The 22,648-nt window shown below is 44.9% G+C and overlaps 1 protein-coding gene across 1 annotated transcript; it reads right to left on the bottom strand.

Moving 5' to 3' along the window:
* Window positions 1-904: 904 nt before the first annotated feature.
* Window positions 905-19,640, bottom strand: LOC132396380 (uncharacterized). Its single transcript, XM_059973906.1, has 8 exons — window positions 19,572-19,640; window positions 16,360-16,436; window positions 14,529-14,713; window positions 13,925-14,032; window positions 11,227-11,334; window positions 3,907-3,997; window positions 3,042-3,209; window positions 905-1,512 (listed from the first exon to the last, which is right to left on the bottom strand). The coding sequence occupies exons 2-8, from the start codon at window positions 16,425-16,427 to the stop codon at window positions 1,170-1,172; spliced, it is 1,071 nt and encodes a 356-aa protein (XP_059829889.1). The 5' UTR covers window positions 16,428-16,436; window positions 19,572-19,640; the 3' UTR covers window positions 905-1,169.
* Window positions 19,641-22,648: the final 3,008 nt, after the last annotated feature.

The following is a 22,648-nucleotide window of genomic DNA, read 5'->3' as shown; positions in this document are numbered from 1 at the left end:
TCTTTATTTCTTCTATCATACACTTCCTGACAAAGTATCCATCTGTCATTTTATTGCCCATTCTCCTACTATGTCCATTTCCTTCTGCAGATTCCCTGCTTTCTCATCATTATCTGCTCCTCCACCTATCTTTTATCATCCACAACCTTGGCCACAAAGCCATTAATTCTGTCATCCAGATCATTAACATATTACATGGAAGGTACACACCCAACAACAACCATTGAGGAACACTGCTAGTCACCAGCAGCAAAACCAAAAAAGGCTCTCTTTATTCCCATTATTTGCCTCCTGCCAGTCAGCCAGTTTTCTGTCCATGCTCGTATCTTCCCTGTAAAACCATGGACTTCTAACTTGTTTAGCAGTCTTATGTGTGGCATCTTGTCAATGGGCTTCTGAAAATCTAAGTAAACAACATCCACTGACTCTTTGTCTACCCTGCCTGTTATTTCCTCAAAGAATTCCAACAAATTTGTCTGGCAGGATTTCCCTTTAAGGAAACCATGCTGACTTTGGCCTGTTTCATTGTGTGCCTCCAAGTACCCCTAAAACTCATCTTTAGTTCAGGGCTTGGAATGGAATTCAGTGTCTAGGAACTGGGATGGGGTTTCAGTGGGTAACGTTTGGCATGGGTTCTTCCTCATGCACCAATAACAGTTGACCTTTGCTGTACATCTATAATCTTTGGTCACTGCTGTTCTCTAGTTTCATCAACTGCATGGAGAGGTGGAGCAAGTTGCTTGGGCAACAGCTTGCTCTCCATATCATACCGTCCTGGCTTGTGTACCACATGGACAGCTGGGATACAACATCCATACCCCAACCACAGAGACCCTTATTATTGTAATCTTTGTTAAACCCTGAATGGTACTAGAGCAAATGAGCAATGAGAGGTTTACAGAATTAAGTTTTTATTTACTGTGTAAATTGCACACATACCAGACACAAGTAAGAACAAATCAGATATAAAAATAGAATCATTTTAACATTGACTAGAAGAGTAAGTTCCTTCCAAAGATATATTGGTGGGAAATAGGAACAGAGTTTCCAGTGGAATTGGGAAAACTGACTGAATGGTTAAGTGGCACCACTAGTGCTGGATAGCTTTGTCAAGTTTGTTTGCTGCTGCCACAGGCCTGCAGGTCTTTGGGTGTTTCCATAGGCAAATTTCATTCCATGTTCTGCTGTTTCTCACACTCTGAATCCTCTTCCTGCATTTCTGGTGACTTTCTGCTTGTTGCCTGCCTGTGTCCATCTGCACTGTCTGTAGCAGTGGAGACCAAAGGCTGCCTTATACTTGAAGGTCCTCTGCTGGGATGGTGCATTGCAACTGTTGTCCCACTCACAACTTTGGGCAGAAAGAGTTTGTTGGCCCCGGCTGTCAGTTTTGGGAGTCTCTGTGCTTTGATCTTCTTGCGATTCACTGCAGGGTTGATGGCTTGTGGTGCTGATGGAAAGGAGTCAAGTGAAGCTGGGACCTTGGAGAGCCCATTCTCAGCATTGTTCACACCTCTGTTAAAGTGTCACAAGATACCCTCGTTATTGTACATAAGAGAACAGTAGTGTGCCAATACCATGCAAACTTGGAAGGTAATCATCCAAGTTTAGACAGAATATTTCGTACTGCAGCCCAGTAACAGGTTTCCTTCTTGTCACAATCTGAAAACAGAGACTGGGATATGGTGCAGGATACAGTCTAGGGATAGGGTTTCCGGACAGGGATTGGGATACATGCAAAGAGACAGGGACTAGGATTTAAAGTAGGACACTGTCTAAGGACAGGCATTTTGGGTTAGGATTAGGATCATTGCAAAATACCATTCAGCATTTAATGTTGGCTACTGTCTAGGCATAAAGATTTGGGATTGATGTAGGATACAGGCCAGAGACAGACGATACAGTCTATGGTCAGGGTCAGAAACCTAGGAGTACAATACATGGGAAGAAAGGTACAAGGTGCCACCCACATTCCCTCATATTCTCTTCAGCCTCTTCCCCTCCCAAAAGCCCCTCTTCATCCCTGTCTGCCATTTCATCCCAAACACACACATCATATCATTTTAGCATCCTAACCTAAACCAGAAAAACGGGGCTTGCTGAGATTTGATCTTTGGCCCTCCTAGTATCCTGGCCAGCTGTAATTCAGCCTTGCCTGCTCACAACAGCTCAGGGAGCAGGATACTGCTGTGTGACAATGGAGACAGTCCTTGGCCCTTAGGTCTCCTGGATATGTTTGTTGCTTGATAGCCCTCCCTCCTCCTCCTCCTCCTCCTATAGCTTCCAGTGATGAAAGGAACTATGGCCAATGGAATGTAATGCGGGCAGGAGTCAGTAGGCCCAGTTAGGTTCAAGATGGTTGCTGAAGGATGAGAGACTATGAGTTGGAGGACCAAGAGATGATATCCCAGTGAAGAATACAACAAAAGTCAGTGCTGAGGTAAAAAAAGTAAAATAATATAAAACTGTGAAGTTGTACACACACGCACACAAAAAGAGCTCAACAGGTCAGCCAGAATCTATGGCGGGAAATGAACAGTTGATACTTCGGGCTGAGAACCAATGTCACGTCCCGGCCTGAAACATCAGCTGTTCATTTTCTTCCATAGATGCAGCCTGACCTACTGAGACCCTCCTGCATTGTGCAGCATCTACAGAATCTCGTGCCAACATCTCAGAAGGGATGTAAGTTATTGTACAAGGACACACAAGATTCAGAGCAGATTAAAGCAGGAGCATACACATTTAGAGTTCAAGGACAGGTCACATTAACATAGCCTGTATTCTCTTAAATAGAGCAGGTTGAGATGCTGTGATTAGGATTAAAGGGTTAAGGATTAAATGCAGGGATGGAGAGAAATCACTCCCACTGGCAAGAAACTCTGAATAAACCTGCCAAAAAAAACCAGGGAGTTGAGAGGAGCAAACCCTCAGCTCTCCTTCCCATCCTCACCCACATTCAGGTGAGCTGAGCCCAGCTCCATCTGGGGCAGGGAGCTCACAATGTCCTGGCACAAACAACACCTGCCTCTGAGATGACTTACTCATTCTGCTCCTGAACAGTGTCCAGGCTGACCAGGGACGCAGTTGCCATGCTGAGCATGATTGGTGGTGCCCGCTTCCCTCTCTCAGTCTCGTGCACCCTTGGTCCACTGCTACTCGGAACCATTTTCGGAGACTTGCTGACATCAGGCAAAGCTTTGTTATACTTCCTGCATACAGACAGAAGCTGAGATAAATAGGAAGAAAGTACTGCACCAGGAACATCAAGGACTCTGCAAAGGGTGACAGCATGCAGTGTGGGCACTGGACTGAGTGACCACACACACAGTGCGGGCACTGGACTGAGTGACCACACACACAGTGCGGGCACTGGACTGAGTGACCACACACACAGTGCGGACACTGGACTGAGTGACCACACACACAGTGCGGGCACTGGACTGAGTGACCACACACACAGTGCGGGCACTGGACTGAGTGACCACACACACAGTGCGGGCACTGGACTGAGTGACCACACACACAGTGCGGGCACTGGACTGAGTGACCACACACACAGTGCGGGCACTGGACTGAGTGACCACACACACACAGTGTGGGCACTGGACTGAGTGACCACACACACAGTGTGGGCACTGGACTGAGTGACCACACACACAGTGTGGTCACTGGACTAAGTGACCATACACACAGTGCGGGCATTGGACTGAGTGTAGGTACAATTTGGGAGCTGGACTGAATGACCACACAGTGTGGGCACTGGACTGGGTGAGCACACACACAGTGTGGGCACTGGACTGAGTGCCGGTACAGTGTGGGCAGTGGACTGAGTGTCAGAACTGTGTGAGCACTGGACTGTATGTTGGCACAGTGTGGGCACTGGGTTTTTCGAGACTCTCAGTTCACCTTGATGACGCGTCAGTTCCCATATACATCTCCTGTTTCTCATCGCTCTGGGGCACACGGGTTGTCTCCCTAATGTGCAGACGATCCCCAGCTAAGAAAAACATATTAGAGAGGAGAATTAAAATAATGTATAGTACAATAAGTCACTGATCAATAATTGATGGAAATGCTCAGAGAGACAGCACTGACTCTGGATGGAATGGCAGGAAGTAAAAATGTGGAAGAACAAAAGTGAAACAGTATACACGCAGCCTCTGCACTCGGTGGCCACTTTATTAGGTATACCTGTACACTCGCTCATTAATGGAAATAACTAAACAGCCACTCAATGAATATGTGGCAGCAACTCAATGAATAAAAACATACAGAAATAGTCTAGAGTTTCAGTTGTTCAGATCAAACAAACATCAGAAAAAGGAAGAAATGTGATCTAAGTGACTTTGACCATGGAGTGATTGTTGGTGCCAGATGGGGTGATTTCGAGTATCTCAGAAACTGCTGATCTCCTGGGATTTTCATGCACAATAGGATATACAGATAATGGAGATAAAATACAAAAAAAAAATCCAGTGCAAGTCGGTTCTGTGGGTGATAATGCCTTGTTAATGAGAGAGGTCAGAGGAGAATGGTTCAAACTGAGAATAAGGGGCCAATAACTGCATTACAGCAGTTGTGTACAGAAGTGCATCTCTGAATGAACAACACATTGAACTTTGAAGCGGATGGGCTAGCAGCAGAAGACCACAAAAATACACTTACTGAGTGTATATGTGATATTATTCCTGATCCTGATTCTGTATTCATCAAGGAGATTAATGCTATAATTACACAATTCAGGCATGGAGTAGTGGAATTTGAGTACTGTTGGTGGGAGAAGCAACAGTGGCTGCGCCTCTGACACAGAGTCTGGCCCTGTGGCTCAGAAGGATAGGAAAAGGAAGAGGATGGCAGCAATGATAGGGAACTCAAGAGTTAGGAGGTCAGACAGGCGATTCTGTGGACTCAGGGAAGAAACGCAGACAGTAGTTTGCCTCCCAGGTGCCAGGGTCTGGGATGTTTCTGATCGCGTCCATGATATCCTGAAGTGGGAAAGTGAAATAGCTAGAGGTCATGGTACATATTGGTACCAACGACGTTGGTAGGAAAAGGGAGGAGGTCCTGAAAGCAGACTACAGGGAGTTAGGAAAGAAGCTGAGAAGCAGGACCTCAAAGGTAGTAATCTCAGGATTGCTGCCTGTGCCACGCAACAGTGAGTATAGCAATAGAGTGAGGTGGAGGATAAATGTGTGGCTGAGGGATTGGAGTAGGGGGCAGGAATTCAGATTTCTGGATCATTGGGACCTCTTTGGGCAGGCGTGACCTGTACAAAAAGGATGGGTTGCACTTGAATCTGAGGGGGACCAATATCCTGGCAGGCAGGTTTGCTAAGGCTACTGGGGAGAATTGTTGGGGCTTGGGAACTGAACTGAAGAGACGGAGGAAGGATTGGTTGGCTCACAAATCGAGAAAGCTTGTAGGCAGTGTGAGAGGGAGGATAGGCAGGTGATAGAGAAGGGATACGCTCAGACTGATTATTTGAAATGTGCCTATTTTTAATGCAAGGAGTATCATGAACGAAGCAGATGACTTAGAGTGTAGATCAGTACATGGAGCTATGATATTGTGGATGGTTCAAGGGCAGGAATGGTTAGTTAGAGTGCCAGGCTTTAGATGTTTCAGAAAGGACAGGGATGGAGGCAAAAGAGATGGGGGTGTGTCACTGCTGATCAGAGATAGTGTCACAGCTGCAGAAAAGTAGGAGGTCACGGAGGGATTGTCTACTGAGTCTCTGTGGGTGGAAGTTAGAAAAAGGAAGGGGTCAATAACTCTGCTGGGTGTTTTTTATAGACCACCCAATAGTAACAGGGATATCGAGGAGCAGATAGGGAGACAGATTCTGGAATAGTGCAATAATAACAGGGTTGTCGTGATGGGAGATTTAAATTTCCCCAATATTGATTGGCATCTCCCTAAAGCAAAGGGTTTAGATGGGGTTTGTTAGGTGTGTTCAGGAAGGTTTTCTGACACAATATATAGATACGCCTACAAGAGGAGAGGCTGTGCTTGATCTGGTATTGGGAAATAAACCTGGTCAGGTGTCAGGTCTCTCGGTGGGAGAGCATTTTGGAGATGGTGATCAAAGTTCTATCTCCTTTACTATAGCATTAGAGCAGACAAGTCAGGAAAACGTTTAATTGGAGTAAGGAGAAATATGAAGCTATCAGGCAAGAACTTGGAAGCATAAATTGGGAGCAGATGTTCTCAGGGAAATGTACAGCAGAAATGTGGCAAATGTTCAGGGGATATTTGTGTGACATTCTGCATAGGTACGTTCCAATGAGACAGGGAAAGGATGGTAGGGTACAGGAATTATGGTGTACAAAGGCTGTGGAAAATCTAGTTAAGAAGAAAAGAAGAGCTTACAGAAAGGTTCAAAAAACTAGGTAATGATAGAGAATGAGAAAAGTATAAGGCTAGCAGGAGGAGCTTAAGAATGACATTAGGAGAGCCAGAAGGGGCCATGAGGCCTGGGCGAGCAGGATTAAGGGAAACCCCAAGACATTCTACAAGTATGTGAAGAGCAAGAGGATAAAACATGAGAGAATAGGACCAATCAAATGTGACAGTGGAAAACTGTGTATGGAACCGGAGGAGCTAGCGGAGGTACTTAATGAATACTTTGCTTCAGTATTCACTATAGAAAAGGGCCTTGGCCATAGTAGGGATGACTTATAGCGGACTGAATAGCTTGACCGTATAGACATTAAGAAAGAGGATGTGCTGGAGCTTTTGGAAAGCACCAAGTTGGATAAGTCACCGGGATTGGATGAGATGTACTCCAGTCTACCGTGGGAAGCGAGGGACGAGATTGCTGAGCTTCTGGCGATGATCTTTGCATCATCAATGGGAGAAGTTCCTGAGGATTGGAGGGTTGCAGATATTGTTCCCTTAAGAAAGGGAGTAGAGTTAGTCCAGGAAATTATAGACCGATGAGTCTTACTTCAGTGGTTGGTAAGTTGATGGAGAAGATCCTAAGAGGCAGAATTTATGAAAATTTAGAGAGGCATAATATGATTAGGAATAGTCAGCATGGCTTTATCAAAGGCAGGTTGTGCCCTACGAGCCTGACTGAATTTTTTGAGGATGTGACTAAACACATTGATGAAAATAGAGCCGTAGGTGTAGCGTATATGGATTTCAGCAAGGCATTTGATAAGGTACCCCATGCAAGGCTTATTGAGAAAGTAAGGAGGCATGGGATCCAAGGGGACATTGCTTTGTGTATCCAGAACTGGTTTGCCCACAGAAGGCAAAGAGTGGTTGTAGACGTTCTGCATGGAGGTCAGTGACCAGTGGTGTGCCTCAGGGATCTGTTCTGGGTCCACTCATCATCATCATCATCATGTGCCATACTCTGCCAGAGCCTCGGCGACCATTTTCTTCTACTGTGATCTGTCAGCAGTCAAACCTCTTGCATCTCTGGCCCACTTCTTGATGTTATCAATCCAGGTTGTCCTCTGTCTACTTGGGAGTGGCTTCCTTCTACTCTGCTTTCAAGCACAGCGTGTTCTAGTGTGTCATCAGTTTTTGAGATGTGTCCAAAATAATTAAGTTTCCTTTGGATAACGGTTTCCAGAAGTATTGGTTTCGTGCCAATCTTTTCTAAGATGAAGTTGTTGGATCTCCTTTCAATGTATGATACCCTGAGGATCCGTCTGTATGTCCACATCTCAAATGCTGTCAAATTCTTTTCATCAGCTGCTTTTAGGGTCCATGTTTCACAGCCATATAGGGTTACTGGCCAGAAGAGACTCTTGAGGAGGAGTATCTTGGTGTCAGTGCTCACAGATCTATCTTCACAGATGTTTGGTAGTGCTTGTACGTGCCAAGCACGAGCCTGGGACCCTCACTCTTTGTGATTTTTATAAATGACCTGGATGAGGAAGTGGAGGGATATGTTAGTAAATTTGCTGATGACACAAAGTTTGGGGGTGCTGTGGATAGTGTGGAGGGCTGTCAGAGGTTACAGTGAGACATCGATAGGATGCAAAACTGGACTGAGAAGTGGCAGATGGAGTTCACCCCAGATTAGTGTGAGGTGGTTCATTTTGGTAGGTCAAATATGCTGGCAGAATATAGTACTAATGGTGAGACTCCTGGCAGTGTGGAGGATCAGAGGGATTTTGAGGTCCGAGTCCATAGGACACTCAAAGCAACAGCGCAGGTTGACTGTGTGGTTAAGGTGGCATGCGGTGCATTGGCCTTTTTCAACCATGGGATTGAGTTCAAGAGCAGAGAGATAATGTTACAGCTATATAGGACCCTGGTTAGACCCCACTTGGAGTAATGTGCTCATTTCTGGTCACCTCACTACAGGAAGGATGTGGAAGCCATAAAAAGGGTGCAGAGGAGATTTACAAGGATGTTGCCCGGTTTGGGGAGCATACCTTATTAGAACAGGTTGAGTGAAATTGGTCTTTTCTCCTTGGAGTGACGGAGGATGAGAAGTGACCTGATAGAGGTGTGTAAGATGATGAGAGGTATTGATCGTGTGGATAGATAGAGGCTTTTTCCCAAGGCTGAAATGGCTAGCATGAGAGGGCACAGTTTTAAGGTGCTTGGAAGTAGGTACAGAGGGGATAAGTTTCTCACGCAGAGAGTGGTGAGTGTGTGGAATGGGCTTCTGGACAGGTACATGGAGCTTAGAAAAATAGAGGGCTTTGGGTAACCTTAGGTGATTTCTAAAGTAAATGTTCGGCAGAAGAATGTGGGCTGAAGGGCCTGTATTGTGCTGTAGGTTTTCAGCGTTTCTAATTTTAAAATAAATTATCTTTGAAAAGGAGGAGGTATGAATCTAAGTGAGCTTCAAGGTGAATAATTTCTCAGTGTCTAATGTATTTCAGGCTGCTGGGAAGGCAAGGGAAGAGATTGATGGGACTCTCAAAGGGATTTTCAAATCTTCTCCCATCATGAAAGAGATGCCAGATTTGTGAACATTAAATGTGGTGTTTTTGTTTGTGAAGGGCTCCATCAGCCTGCTTCCTACAGGCTGATGAGTCATTTGTCTTAATTGAACTTAATAGAAAAGAATTCTGAGGCACAAGACTTAGAGAGGTAGTGATTCATCAAGGATTGTCAGCATGACTTTGTTAATGAGTGACCCCACTGCACCAATTTGATTGCACCTTTCAAAAAGGCTAAAAAACGTGTTTTAATGTGGGCTTCGTGAAGTTCGGTAAAGCCTTTAATAAGGTTTCCTCATGGGAGACGGGGCCACAAAATTAGAGCCCGTGGGATTCAGGGTAAATTGGCAAACGGAATCTGAAATTGGCTTAGTAGTAGGAAGTAGAAGAGGATGGTGGAGGGTTGGTTTTGTCATTGGAAGTCTGTGTCCAATAGTGTGCAATAATTTCAGCGTTGGGACTCGTATTGATTTTAACTGTTTGGATGTAAATCTTGGAGGTATGATGAGTAAGTCAGCAAATGACACTGGTGTTACTCGCAGTGATGAGGGCAATTTTCCCCGAACACCATTCATTAGTTGGTAAGTTGGACAGACCAAAAGCAGTGGGATTCTGAAAACTGTAAGGTGATCCACTTTGAATGATGTGTAAGACCTGGATAAGCTGAATGAATGGTAGTGTTATTATGAGTGATGAACAGACCTGATGGACAATGGGGTGCAGAGTTAACCATTCCCAACCCCCCTCCTGAGAACTATGAACTATGCTGCTACTGAGAGAGAGAGGTAAAGCCCAGGCAAGAACATCTGCTACAGATAAGAAGGGGAGGGAGACTGTTGATTTACTGTATTTTGACTCTTCCTGGATTATTTACCTTCCACTACAAGGACTTTACTTTGCTTGTTAACATTCCTCAGGAGACAGCAGGAGTGGCCTGATTTGATGGACACAGTCATTCAGAGTTGATGGATAGCCGAGACCCCGTGAGTGGGGATAAAAGACAGGTCTGGAGAGACACCCTTATGACACACCAGTGGACACTGACTGAGTGTTGGAAACCCACAGAAAGGTGGGGGCTTTGGAGACCAATCCAGGGGATCGGTCAATAAAGCTTACAGTGTTACAGCAGGGCCGGTGGGGACTTGTGTGTGTGTCCACTCATGCCAGAGTGACGAGTCCACCACAGAAGAACTGTCTAGCTGAAGACCAGAGGAGTCATAACTGAATGGCCGCAACTTGCCATAAAAGGTTTGCCTGCCGCAGCTGTTGCTGTTACATCTCACTCACTCTCTCTCTCTCCAATGATTTCAATACAACAAACATAACTACCTCAGCATTTATGAACTGAACTCTATACTTTCCAATGACAATTCATTTACCCCTAGACATCGATGGAGCTTGTTTATTATTGATTATTATTATTCCTACACTTTTAGGTTTATTACTGCTAACTTGTTTTATATGCATATTTGCATTTTTGATATTGTATTGTGTAGTTTACTAATAAACAACTTTAGTTTGGTACCACCAGACTCCAATGGATTCTTCTTTCCCTGCTGGTCAGACACCCAGGTACGGGGTATGTAACAGTAGCGAGGAACAGAATATAGGTTAATGGTCCCACAGGTAGGGAAGGTGATGACAAATGCATATGGTATACTTGATTAACAAAGGCAAAGAATATAAAGCAGTGAAGCTATGTTAAATTTGATAAAACATCAGTTAGGCTACAGATGGAGTACAGTGTGTAGTTCTGGGGACACACTATGTGTGATTGTACAGGAGAACTTGCCTTGAGACAAGGAGAGAAACTTTCTCCCTGAGTAGAAATGTCTATATCAAGGGTTTAAGGTTTAGAAGGGATGTGAGGAAGAACTTTCTCTCCCAGAGGGTGTTTTCAATCTGAAACACTCTGCCTAAGGTGTGGTGGGGGCCCAGACCCTCTCAGTATTTAAGAAGCATCTGGACAAGCACTTGAATCACAAAAGCATGGACAGCTATGGACCAAGTGCTAGAGATGGGAGTAGTTTGAAAATCAGCACAGATGCACCGAGCTAAAGAGCTGTGTGAATATAATCAATCTATAACCAATCACAAAACCCTATTTACTCTAGTGATAACCAGCAGGATTGAAAACATTCAATATTGCTCTCCAAGCTTCTTGGAAGAAAATGAGGCTTAGAACTTTCTGGCCCATACTCTCTGGAAAAGGATTAACTGGAGACGGTATCAAGCTGATATGTCAGAGAGCACAGAACAAACAATGGAAGATACACACTACGTCACAAACTCCCCAGCTGCCTGTCCCAGCACCCACCTGTGGGCGACTCTGGCCTTCTTACACTGGGCTCATCAATCACCTCCAATCCCACAAAACCGGAATGGGTTTCGACCTTGTACAAAACCCTCGACCCCATGGGACTGCCTGAGGAAAAAGATCAGGAAGCTCTGTTATACAAAGATTTGCAGTTATATGTAAACACAAAGTAAACTGCAGATACAGTGGTCAAATCAACACGTACAAACAAGCTGGATGAACTCAGCAGGTCGGGCAGCATCCGTTGAAATGAGCGGTCAATGGTTCGGGCCGAGACCCTTCGTCAGGACTGAGTCCTTCGTTTGAGGATTGAGTCCTGACGAAGGGTCTCGACCCAAAACGTTGACCGCTCATTTCACCGGATGCTGCCTGACCTGCTGAGTTCATCCAGTTTATTTGTAAGTGTTGATTTGCAGTTATATGTGTTGCTGATTTTACACAGGGAGGACTTTTCCGTGAACTGCACTTCAAGAGGGTCAAGGGCCAAATACAATGAGATTGCAGAGTGGGTACATTTACCGAAGATTTGTCAGCCACAGAGCTGTGGGAAATAAAGATGGGCTAGTGGTGAGGGGAGCAGGGAAAGAGACTGGGAGATAGAGGGGAAAGGGGAAAATGGACTGGGAGGAAGAAGGGAGAGGGGAAAATGGATTGGGAGGAAGAAAGGAGAGGGGAAAGGGACTGGGAGGAAGAGGGGTGAGAGGTAAGGGACTGGGAGATAGAGAGAGGGGAAAGGACTGGGAGGAAGAGGGGAGAGGAAAAGGGACTGGGAGGAAGAGAGGAAATGGGGCAAAGGGACTGGGAGGAATAGGGGAGAGAGGTAAGGGGCTGGGAGGAAGAGGAGAGGGGGAAAAGGACTGGGAGATAGAGGAGAGGGGAAAGGGACTGGGAGGAAGAGAGGAGAGAGGTAAGGGATGGAGAAAGAGGGAGATAGGTAAGGGAAAGGGACTGGGAGGACGAGGGGAGAGAGCAAGAAAAACTGTAGGGAGGGGGAGTGGGGAACAAGGACTTGGAGGAACAGGGGACAAGGGGCAAGGTTGGGGAGGGGGCTGAGGGGAGAAGGCTTGGGAGAGAATTGCCTGGCTGTAACAGAGAGTAGGTGGTGGAGGATAGAGGGACAGTGCAGTGAGGAGGAGAGTTTAGAAGGAAAATAGTGGGGGTAGTGGAAGATTAACGATGGGGAAGTGGGTTTTGAGTATGGAGGGTTGGAGAGGTGAGAGTTGTGGGTAGGGAGGAAATGAGGGATTTGAAAGTGGAACAGGGGAGGGAAGAATTGGTGAGTTGGCGCCTCACTGTACATGTTTCCAATCATATCAGTAATCATTTGACAGCAATTGTATCTTACACAGGGGAAAGGCAGGATCAGATTTCCTGGGAATCTGGGGATGGAAACCCTGCCCTGGTCACGGGGCTGATTTGAGCTGAATGAACACAGCTGGAAACTGAAACACTGGGAGATGTTATGTGACCCCGTTGACAGTGGCCTCTGTACCAGGTGTGTGGGTATGGCAGAGTCTGGTGTGGCTGGTCCTACATTCAGAATCTGGTATGTATGTACTGTACAACAGTATTGGACCAAAATACCATAAGGTACAGGAGCAGAAGTAGGCCATTTGGCCCATTGAGTTGCTCTGCCATTCATTCATGGGCTGATCCAATTCTTCCAGTCATCCCCATTCCCCTGCCTTCTCCCTATTCCCTCTGATGCCCTGGCTAATCAAGAACCTATCTATCTCTACCTTAAATACACCCAATGACTTGGCCTCCACAGCTGCTTGTGGCAACAAATTCCACAGATTTACCACCCTCTGCCTAAAGAAATTTCTCCGCATCTCAGTTCTAAAAGGACATCCTTCAATCCTGAAGTTGTGCCCTCTTGTCCTAGAATCCCCTATCATGGGAAATAACTTTGCCATATCTAATCTGTTCAGGTCTTTTAACGTTCGGAATGTTTTTTTTATGAGATTGCCCCTCATTCTCCTGAACTCCAGGGAATACAGCCCTAGAGCTGCCAGATGTTCCTCATACAGTAACCCCTTCATTCCTGGAATCATTCTCGTGAATCTTCTCTGAGCCCTCTCCAATATCAGTATATCCTTTCTAAAATAAGGAGCCCAAAACTGCACACAATACTCCAAGTGTGGTCTCACAAGTGCCTTATAGAGCTTCAACATCACATCCCTGCTCTTGTATTCTATACCTTTAGAAATGAATGTCAACATTGCATTTGCCTTCTTCACAACCAACTCAGCCTGGAGGTTAACCTTTAGGGTATCTTGCACAAGGACTCCCAAGTCCCTTTGCATCTCTGCATTTTGAATTCTCTCCCTATCTCTGCCCGTTTATTTCTTCCACCAAAGTGCATGACCATACACTTTCCAACTTTATATTTCATTTGCCACTTCTTTGTCCATTCCCCTCAACTACCTGTCTCTCTGCAGGCTCTCTGTTTCCTCAACGCAACCTGCTCCTCCATCTATCGTTGTACCATTGGCAAATTTAGCCACAAATCCGTTAATCCCATTGTCAAATCATTGACGTACATCGTAAAAATGAGGCTTAGAACTTTCTGGCCCATACTCTCTGGAAAAGGATTAACTGGAGACGGTATCAAGCTGATATGTCAGAGAGCACAGAACAAACAATGGAAGATACACACTACGTCACAAACTCCCCAGCTGCCTGTCCCAGCACCCACCTGTGGCCGACTCTGGCCTTCTTACACTGGGCTCATCAATCACCTCCGATCCCACAAAACCGGAATGGGTTTCGTCTTTGTACAAAACCCTCGACCCCGTGGGACTGCCTGAGGAAAAAGATCAGGAAGCTCTGTTATACAAAGATTTGCAGAATCTCAAATCTGTCAGGTACACACATTGCCGAATCTACACAGCAAGAGACTTTACTGTGGCAGATACTGTACAGGGAGAGGGCAAGGGTCCACCTACCAAGGGCAGGTCAGCAAGAGAGCTGTGGGAAATAGAGATGGTCCCAACACTGATCCCTGTGGAACTCCACAGGTAACCGGCAGCCAGCCAGAATAGGATCCCTTTATTCCCACTCTCTGTTTTCTGCCGATCAGCCAATGCTCCACCCACACTAGTAACTTCCCTGCAATTCCATGGGCTCGTATCTTGCTAAGCAGCCTCATGTGCAGCACCTTGTCAAAGGCCTTCTGAAAATCAAGTACACCATGTGTACTGCATCTCCTTTTTCTACCCTGCCTGTAATTTCCTCAGGAAACCACGCTGGCTTTGGCCGAGTGCCTCCCCCTTTCCCCCCTTTGTGAAAGAGCTCAGTACCTGACTCCGCAGCGGTGATTGGCTTGGGTTTCACTGTGCTGCCCAGACTGGCTGTTAATCCATTTGCAACTTCCAAGGATGCCAGGAGCTTCAGCTTGTCCAGATGAGAAATCGCTGAGCTTGACGTGAGCTGTCGATCTGTTTGCCGGGCCCTGCAGCCTGATGCTGAGTATGTGTTTAGAGGTCTGCGCAGGGAATGGCCTGTCAGTTTGGCTCTGAGTCACTAAGAGCCATCCAGTCTTTATCTCCACTTCCCCAACCTGTGTCCCACCCCACTTTGAGGACAATTCAATCTGAATCCCCATTCACCACCCTCCCCCAAGGCCCACCAGTCTGTCTTCCCACCCTCCCTGTGTCCCCACCTTCCCTGGACACCTCACTCCATTTCCCCATCCCTCAAGATTCACCAGTCAGTGTACCACAGTTCTTGGGGTACCCCATTCTGTGTCCCCAACCCCAGGACACTCTAGTCCATATCCCCTTCTCATGGACTCAACAGTCCGTGTCCCCACCCACTACACAATGACCTGTATCTTATGTATCCCTATTCTCCCCCCCCCCATTTACAGAGTGTTTTGTCTCCCCACCCCTCCACCAGGACACATAGGTCTGTGTTTCACACCCAGGCTAAGAAAGGATATGCTGGCATTGGAGAGGTTCCAGAAGAGGTTTACAAGAATGATTCCAGGAACGAAAGGGTTAATGTACGAGGCGCATTTGACGGGTCTGTACTTGCTTGAGTTTAGAAGAATGAGGGGGGACTCTCATTGAAACCTACCAAATATTGAAAGTCCTAGATAGAGTGGATGTGGAGAGAATGTTTTCAATAGCGGCAAAGTTTAAGACAAGACAGCGCAGCTTATGGTTAAGTTACATTGTGACTTTGATAGACTGAAATCTCTTCTGTTCCATCATCAGGCAAAGTTCAGGTGTCCAGAAAGCACCATGCATGCTGCTGATGGTACCCTGTGTCAAGTGGAAGCCTGGGGTCCTGGTACAGTCACGTGCCCTCACCATCTACTCTGACAAGAAAGAAGGGTCAAAAGGTTGGTGCTTGTTGAAGACAGAGACTTTCAGAGGCTGAAGCCAGACTGTGAGACACTGCAAATATCTCCAGCTCCAACATATATATTATAAAAACTAAGAGTCTCAGCACTGATTTCAGCAGTGAGAATTCAAGACAAATATGGCAAAGTTCAGAACATTGGCCGATAAGAGATATTGTAAGTTTAGCCAAAAACAAAAGGAAGGTTGAAGAAGTTGAAATCACACAAAGGCATTGAGAAATATAATTGAAGCAGAAAATAACTTGAAATAAGGAGAGCTAAAAGGTACCATGAAATTTCCTTGGCGAGTAGGATTAAAAAGAATCCAAAGGCATTTTATACGTATTTTAGAAGCAAGAGGGTGCTCGGGAAAGGGTCAGTCCATTCAAGGGCAAAGGAGGGAATTTATGCGTGGAGCCTGAGGAAGTGAGGTCTTCACAAAGAGAAAGATATGGATAGTGAGCTCTGGGAGGTTTGCTGCTATTCTAGGCATGTCATTATTAAGGAGAAGGTGGTGTTGTGGGTTTTTGAAAACCATTAAGTTGGATAAGTACCCCGGATCTGATGGAATCTATCCCAGGGCACTGAGGGTGGTCAGGGAGGAGATTGACAAGATCTTAGTGTTCTCTGTAGCCACAGAAAAGGCACCAGAGGACTGGAGAATAGCCAATGTTGCTCCATTGTTCAAATTTTAAAGGGACACACCAGGAAATTATAGGCCAGTGAGCCTTACATCAGTTGAAGGTAAATTGCTGGAGTGATCCTGAGGAATAGAATTTACTTACATTTGGAAAATCATTGATTCATTAAGGAAAGTCAGCATGCCTCCATGCTGGGGAGATGCCTCACACATTTGTTTGACCTTTTTGAGAAAATGATGAAGAAAATTGATGAGGGTAGGGAAATAGATGTTGACCACATAGACTTCACTAAAGGATTTGATAAGATCCCTGATCCAGAAGGTTGAGTCACATAGGATCCACAATAAGTTATTGAATTTGCTCCAAAATTGCCTTGGTTACAAGAAACAGAGGGTATTGATAGAGGTGCATTTTTCTTGACTGTTCTGCAAGGATCACTGCTGGGACCTTTGTTGTTTGTAATATATACTAATGATTTTGATGAAAATGTATTCAGTTTGCAGTTGTGGATTGTGAGGAAGGTTGTTAAAAGATACACAGATCAGTTTGAAATATAGATGAAGAAATGACGGGTGAAGTTTTATCCAAATGTAAGGGGAAAGCATACAATAAATGGCAGGACCTTAGAAACAGGGAGGGATCTTGGGTTGCAAGTCCATTAAATGTCCTGGTCCAAACATGCAATGGATGCCATGGCCAAGAAAACATATCAGTGCCTCTACTTTCCCAGCAAGCTAAAGAAACTTTGCATTACCTTTGACCTTCAATTTATATTGAATCACTGCAGGACACATCCTATCTGGATGTATCAGTGCTTGGGGTGGCAACTGTTCTACCTGACACTACAGAGAGTTGTGAGCACAGCTCAACACATCGTAGAGACCAACCTCCACTCCATGGTCGCTGTCTATACTTCTCAGTGCCTTGGTAAAACAACCAAGTGCACCTACCCCACACATTTCCTCTTCTCCCCCCTCCCATCAGGCAGAAGACATAAAGCATGTACCACCAGACTTCTATATCCTGCTGTTATTGAATGGTTCCCTCGTCTGATAGGATGGACTCGTAACCTCACAATTTACCTCCTTATGGGCTTGCACACTACTGTACTGTATGTCTGCGCTGCACTTTCTCTGTAACTGTAGCACTAATTGCTGCATTCTGTTACTGTTTTCCCTTGTGTTACTGCACTGATGTAACACAATGCTCTGTATGGATGGCATGAAAACAAAGTGTTGCACTGCACCTTTGGATATGTAACACAAATAAACCAAATTACCATAGCTCCCCGGAACAGACAACATACAGTAAGTGGACAGGGTTCTGAAGAAGCCTAAAATATAAGCTCTCTTGCTTATATTGATCAGGACACTGAATAATAAAAGTTGAAAAATCTTATTGCAGCTGTATAAAACTTTAGTTAGGCTACATTGGAGCCTTCTGTGCAGTTTTGGGCACCACATTATGGAAGAATGTGGAGGCTTTGCAGAGGGTGCAGATGATGGTCACCAGGGTGTAGAGAGTATTACCTAAGGAAAGGTTGGACAAACTTGGACTGTTTTGTTTAGAGCGTTGCAGGCTGAGGGATGACCTGGTGGAAGTATATAAAATTATGAGAGATAGATTAGGTAGATTTTCAGATTTTTTTTTACCCCAAGGTGAAAATTTCAAATACTAGAAGGCATTGCTTTAAAGTGAGAGTGGGAAAAGTTTAAGAGAGATTTATGAGACAAGTTTTTTTTACACAGAGAGTGGTAGGTGTCTGGAACATGCTGCTGAGAGGTGGGTGGAAGCGAATAAAATAGCACTTAGACATGAACAGGTAAGGAATCAAGGAATATAGACAGCGTGCAGACATGTGGCATTGGTCAGAGTAGACATGGTGGGCCGAAGGGCCTGTTTGATGTTCTACATTACTACATATAACACTTGTTACAGAAAAATACCCCTCCACCACCGCTGACCCTGCTTCCTATCATCAAGCCAATTAAGTTTGGCAACACATCCTTTTTCCCTTGTCCCTACCATATGGGACCTTGTCAAAAGTATTTTGGAATAGGAACAACAGATGCTGAGGTCCAGCCTTGATTGAGGTGAATTAATTTACAAGTGTTTCAGAGAAAAGATTACTTGTCCATCAGCAAATCCACAGAGCATTAGATATCAATTAGAAGGAATAGGATATGAAGAAAAGTTTTCCACCTAGAGGTACACACCGCCTGAAATATTGGGAGCAGCAGAAACTGGCACTATGTGTCAATTTCAAACCTAGATCTCGAAGGGCAGAGTATGAGGTTAATGTCAAGATTTTTGGGATTTTGGAGAAACAAAGTGATCTTGGGGGGGTCCAAGTAAATAGATCTTTCAAAGATGCCATGCATACGGCAGGGGTGGTTATGATGTGCTGGCCTTCATTAATTGGGGGATCGTAAAATAGTGTTAAGCTCTATAAAACTCTTGTTGGACGAGACCTACTGTGTTCAGTTCTAGTCACTTTGTTGTAGGAAGGATGTGGGAACTTTATCGAGAGGTTACAGAACAGATTTACCAGGATGCTGCCTGGATTAAAGAATGTGTCTCTTTGAGGAAAGGTTAAGCAAGCTTGGGCTTTTCTCTTTGGAGTGAAGGAAGATGAGAGGTGATTTGATAGATTACGAGAGGCATAAACCGAGTGGATGGCTGCACCCTTTTCCAGAGCAGTAACGGCCATTTGTTTAAGATGAGCAGAGGAGAGCTTAGGAAAGATCGCCAAGGTAATTTTTTATACAATGAGCGGTAAGTGTTTGGAACGCATTGCCACGGGGCAGTGGAGGATGACGTAATAGGGACATTTAAGAGACTTTCAAATAGTGACATGGATGAAAGAAAAGTGGAGGGTTATGGGCTGTTTAGGAGGGGAAGGATAGACTGATCCTGGAACTGTTTATATAGATTGGTACAACGTCTTGGGCTGAACAACCCATACAATGTTGTAGTGCTCTTTGTTTATAACCTGTATCTGAATATGAACTTGAGAAGCTTTGACTACAGAGATACAGACCTATACTGGAAAGTAGACATTAGCTGGGCAGACAAAATTTGACAGATATCGTACTTTAAAAAAGTATTAGGCCAGGTGATTAAAACCCTGGTCAGAGGGATCACAGGTTTAGCTCACCGCGTACATGGAGAGTAGGGAGACACACATAGGGAGAGGGAGGAACTTCCATTGAAAAACATGGTGAAACATTGAGAATGGGAATGAGCACATGAGCAGTATTAGAGAGGTGCAGAAAGTCGAGACAGGTGAGGTTCAAACAGCTTATAAAAGATATGAAAACAGGGATGCAGACTGATGTAAAAATGTGGATACCTACCGACTCAGGGTTGTCACAGTTGCAGAGGGAACACGTCTCAGAAGTGGACTGCCTAGGGAGTAAGAGGAGGCATAAAGTCACGCACACTCAGATCTCAAGAATATTCTACGCTCTTAGGCATTGCGTATAAGAGTCAGGGAGTCAGGTTACAGCTGTATATATCTTTGGTCAGACCATATTTGAAGTAATGTGTGTAATTCTGGTTATAACATTACAAGAAGAACATGGCGAGGTTCGAGAAGACGATTACCTAGGACATTGCCTGGATTAGAAAATATTAGCTGTGTGAGGTATGACAAAATGTTTTCTGTCAAGTGTCAGAGGCTAAGGGAAAACCTAAAAAAATATACAAGATTAAAAAAGGCTCAGATAGGCAAAATAGAGTTTTCTCCCCCAGGGTTGAAATGTCAAATATGAGAGGGCACACCTTTAACAGACAGAAAATGGAGGGACATGGATCACACACAGGCAGATGGGATGAATTGAATTTGATTAATTGAATGGTTGGAGTCAACACAGACATTCTTTTGTGCTCCACTGTTCTATGTACACTTGGTTTCATTTGGATCTAAAATGAACGGGTGATGGTTGTGGATCTGAAATGAATGGGTGTAGGTTGTGGATCTGTAATGTACGGGTGTAGGTTCTGTATCTGTAACGAATGGGTGTAGGTTGTGGATCTGTAACGAATGGGTGTAGGTTGTGGATCTGTAACGAACGGGTGTAGGTTACGGATCTGTAACGAACGGGTGTAGGTTGTGGATCTGAAATGAATGAGTGTAGGTTGTGGATCTAAAATGAACGGGTGTAGGTTGTGGATCTGTAACGAACGGGTGTAGGTTGTGGATCTGAAATGAATGAGTGTAGGTTGTGGATCTAAAATGAATGGGTGTAGGTTGTGGATCTGTAACGAATGGGTGTAGGTTGTGGATCTGTAACGAACGGGTGTAGGTTGTGGATCTGAAATGAATGAGTGTAGGTTGTGGATCTAAACTGAACGGGTGTAGGTTGTGGATCTGTACCGAACGGGTGTAGGTTGTGGATCAGAAATGAACGGGTGTAGGTTGTGAATCTGTAATGAACGGGTGTACGTTGCGGATCTGAAATGAACGGGTGTAGGTTGCAGATCTGAAATGAACGAGTGTAGGTTGTGGATCTGAAATGAACGGGTGTAGGTTGTGGATCTGAAATAAACGGGTGTAGGTTGTGGATCTGAAATGAATGGGTGTAGGTTGTGGATCTGAAATGAACGAGTGTAGGTTGTGGATCTGAAATGAATGGATGCAGGTTGTGGATCTGAAATGAACGAGTGTAGGTTGTGGATCTGAAATGAACAGGTGTAGGTTGTGGATCTGAAATGAACGAGTGTAGGTTGTGGATCTGAAATGAACGGGTGTAGGTTGTGGATCTGAAATGAACAGGTGCAGGTTGTGGATCTGAAATGAATGAGTGTAGGTTGTGGATCTGAAATGAACAGGTGTAGGTTGTGGATCTGAAATGAACGAGTGTAGGTTGTGGAGCTGTAACGAACGAGTGTAGGTTGTGGATCTGTAACGAACGGGTGTACGTTGTGGATCTGAAATGAACGGGTGTAGGTTGTGGATCTGAAATGAACAGGTGTAGGTTGTGGATCTGAAATGAACAGGTGTAGGTTGTGGATCTGAAATGAACGAGTGTAGGTTGTGGATCTGAAATGAACAGGTGTAGGTTGTGGATAAGAAATGAATGAATGTAGGTTGTGGATCTGAAATGAACGGGTGTAGGTTGTGGATCTGAAATGAACAGGTGTAGGTTGTGGATCTGAAATGAACGAGTGTAGGTTGTGGATCTGAAATGAACGGGTGTAAGTTGTGGATCTGAAATGAACAGGTGTAGGTTGTGGATATGAAATGAATGGATGTAGGTTGTGGATCTGAAATGAACGAGTGTAGGTTCTGGATCTGAAATGAATGAGTGTAGGTTGTGGATCTGAAATGAACGAGTGTAGGTTGTGGATCTGAAATGAACAGGTGTAGGTTGTGGATCTGAAATGAACGAGTGTAGGTTGTGGATCTGAAATGAACAGGTGTAGGTTGTGGATCTGAAATGAACGAGTGTAGGTTGTGGATCTGAAATGAACAGGTGTAGGTTGTGGATCTGAAATGAATGGGTGTAGGTTGTGGATCTGAAATGAACGAGTGTAGGTTGTGGATCTGAAATGAATGGAGGTAGGTTGTGGATCTGTAATGAACGGGTGTACGTTGTGGATCTGAAATGAACAGGTGTAGGTTGTGGATATGAAATGAATGGATGTAGGTTGTGGATCTGTAACAAATGGGTGTAGGTTGTGGATCTGTAACGAACGGGTGTAGGTTATGGATCTGTAACGAACGGGTGTAGGTTGTGGATCTGAAATGAACGAGTGTAGGTTGTGGATCTAAAATGAACGGGTGTAGGTTGTGGATCTGTAACGAACGGGTGTAGGTTGTGGATCTGAAATGAATGAGTCTAGGTTGTGGATCTAAAATCAATGGGTGTAGGTTGTGGATCTGTAACGAATGGGTGTAGGTTGTGGATCTGTAACGAACGGGTGTAGGTTGTGGATCTGAAATGAATTAGTGTAGGTTGTGGATCTAAAATGAACGGGTGTAGGTTGTGGATGTGAAATGAACGGGTGTAGGTTGTGGATCTGTAATGAACGGGTGTACGTTGCGGATCTGAAATGAACGGGTGTAGGTTGCAGATCTGAAATGAACGAGTGTAGGTTGTGGATCTGAAATGAACGGGTATAGGTTGTGGATCTGAAATGAACGGGTGTAGGTTGTGGATCTGTAATGAACGGGTGTAGGTTGTGGATCTGAAATGAACTGGTGTAGGTTGTGGATCTGAAGTGAACAGGTGTAGGTTGTGGATCTGAAGTGAACAGGTGTAGGTTGTGGATCTGAAATGAACGGGTGTAGGTTGTGGATCTGAAATGAACAGGTGTAGGTTGTGGATCTGAAATGAACGGGTGATGGTTGTGGATCTGAAATGAACGGGTGAGGTTGTAGATCGGTAATGAACGGGTGTACGTTGTGGATCTGAAATGAACAGGTGTA

This window comes from Hypanus sabinus, chromosome 7, assembly GCF_030144855.1.
Source record: "Hypanus sabinus isolate sHypSab1 chromosome 7, sHypSab1.hap1, whole genome shotgun sequence".
Taxonomy (NCBI): Eukaryota; Metazoa; Chordata; class Chondrichthyes; order Myliobatiformes; family Dasyatidae; genus Hypanus; species Hypanus sabinus.
This window is presented reverse-complemented; position numbering and strand designations above follow the sequence as displayed.

Coding starts and splice junctions, on each gene's coding strand:
- LOC132396380 (XM_059973906.1), bottom strand. CDS start 16,427: ATGTGTGAGGCATCTCCCCAGCATGGAGGCATGCTGACTTTCCTTAAT. Junction 14,714..16,359: donor GAATCAATGATTTTCCAAAT/GTAAGTAAATTC, acceptor TTCCCTGCGCAG/ACCTCTAAACACATACTCAG. Junction 14,033..14,528: donor AATCACCGCTGCGGAGTCAG/GTACTGAGCTCT, acceptor CTTTTTCCTCAG/GCAGTCCCACGGGGTCGAGG.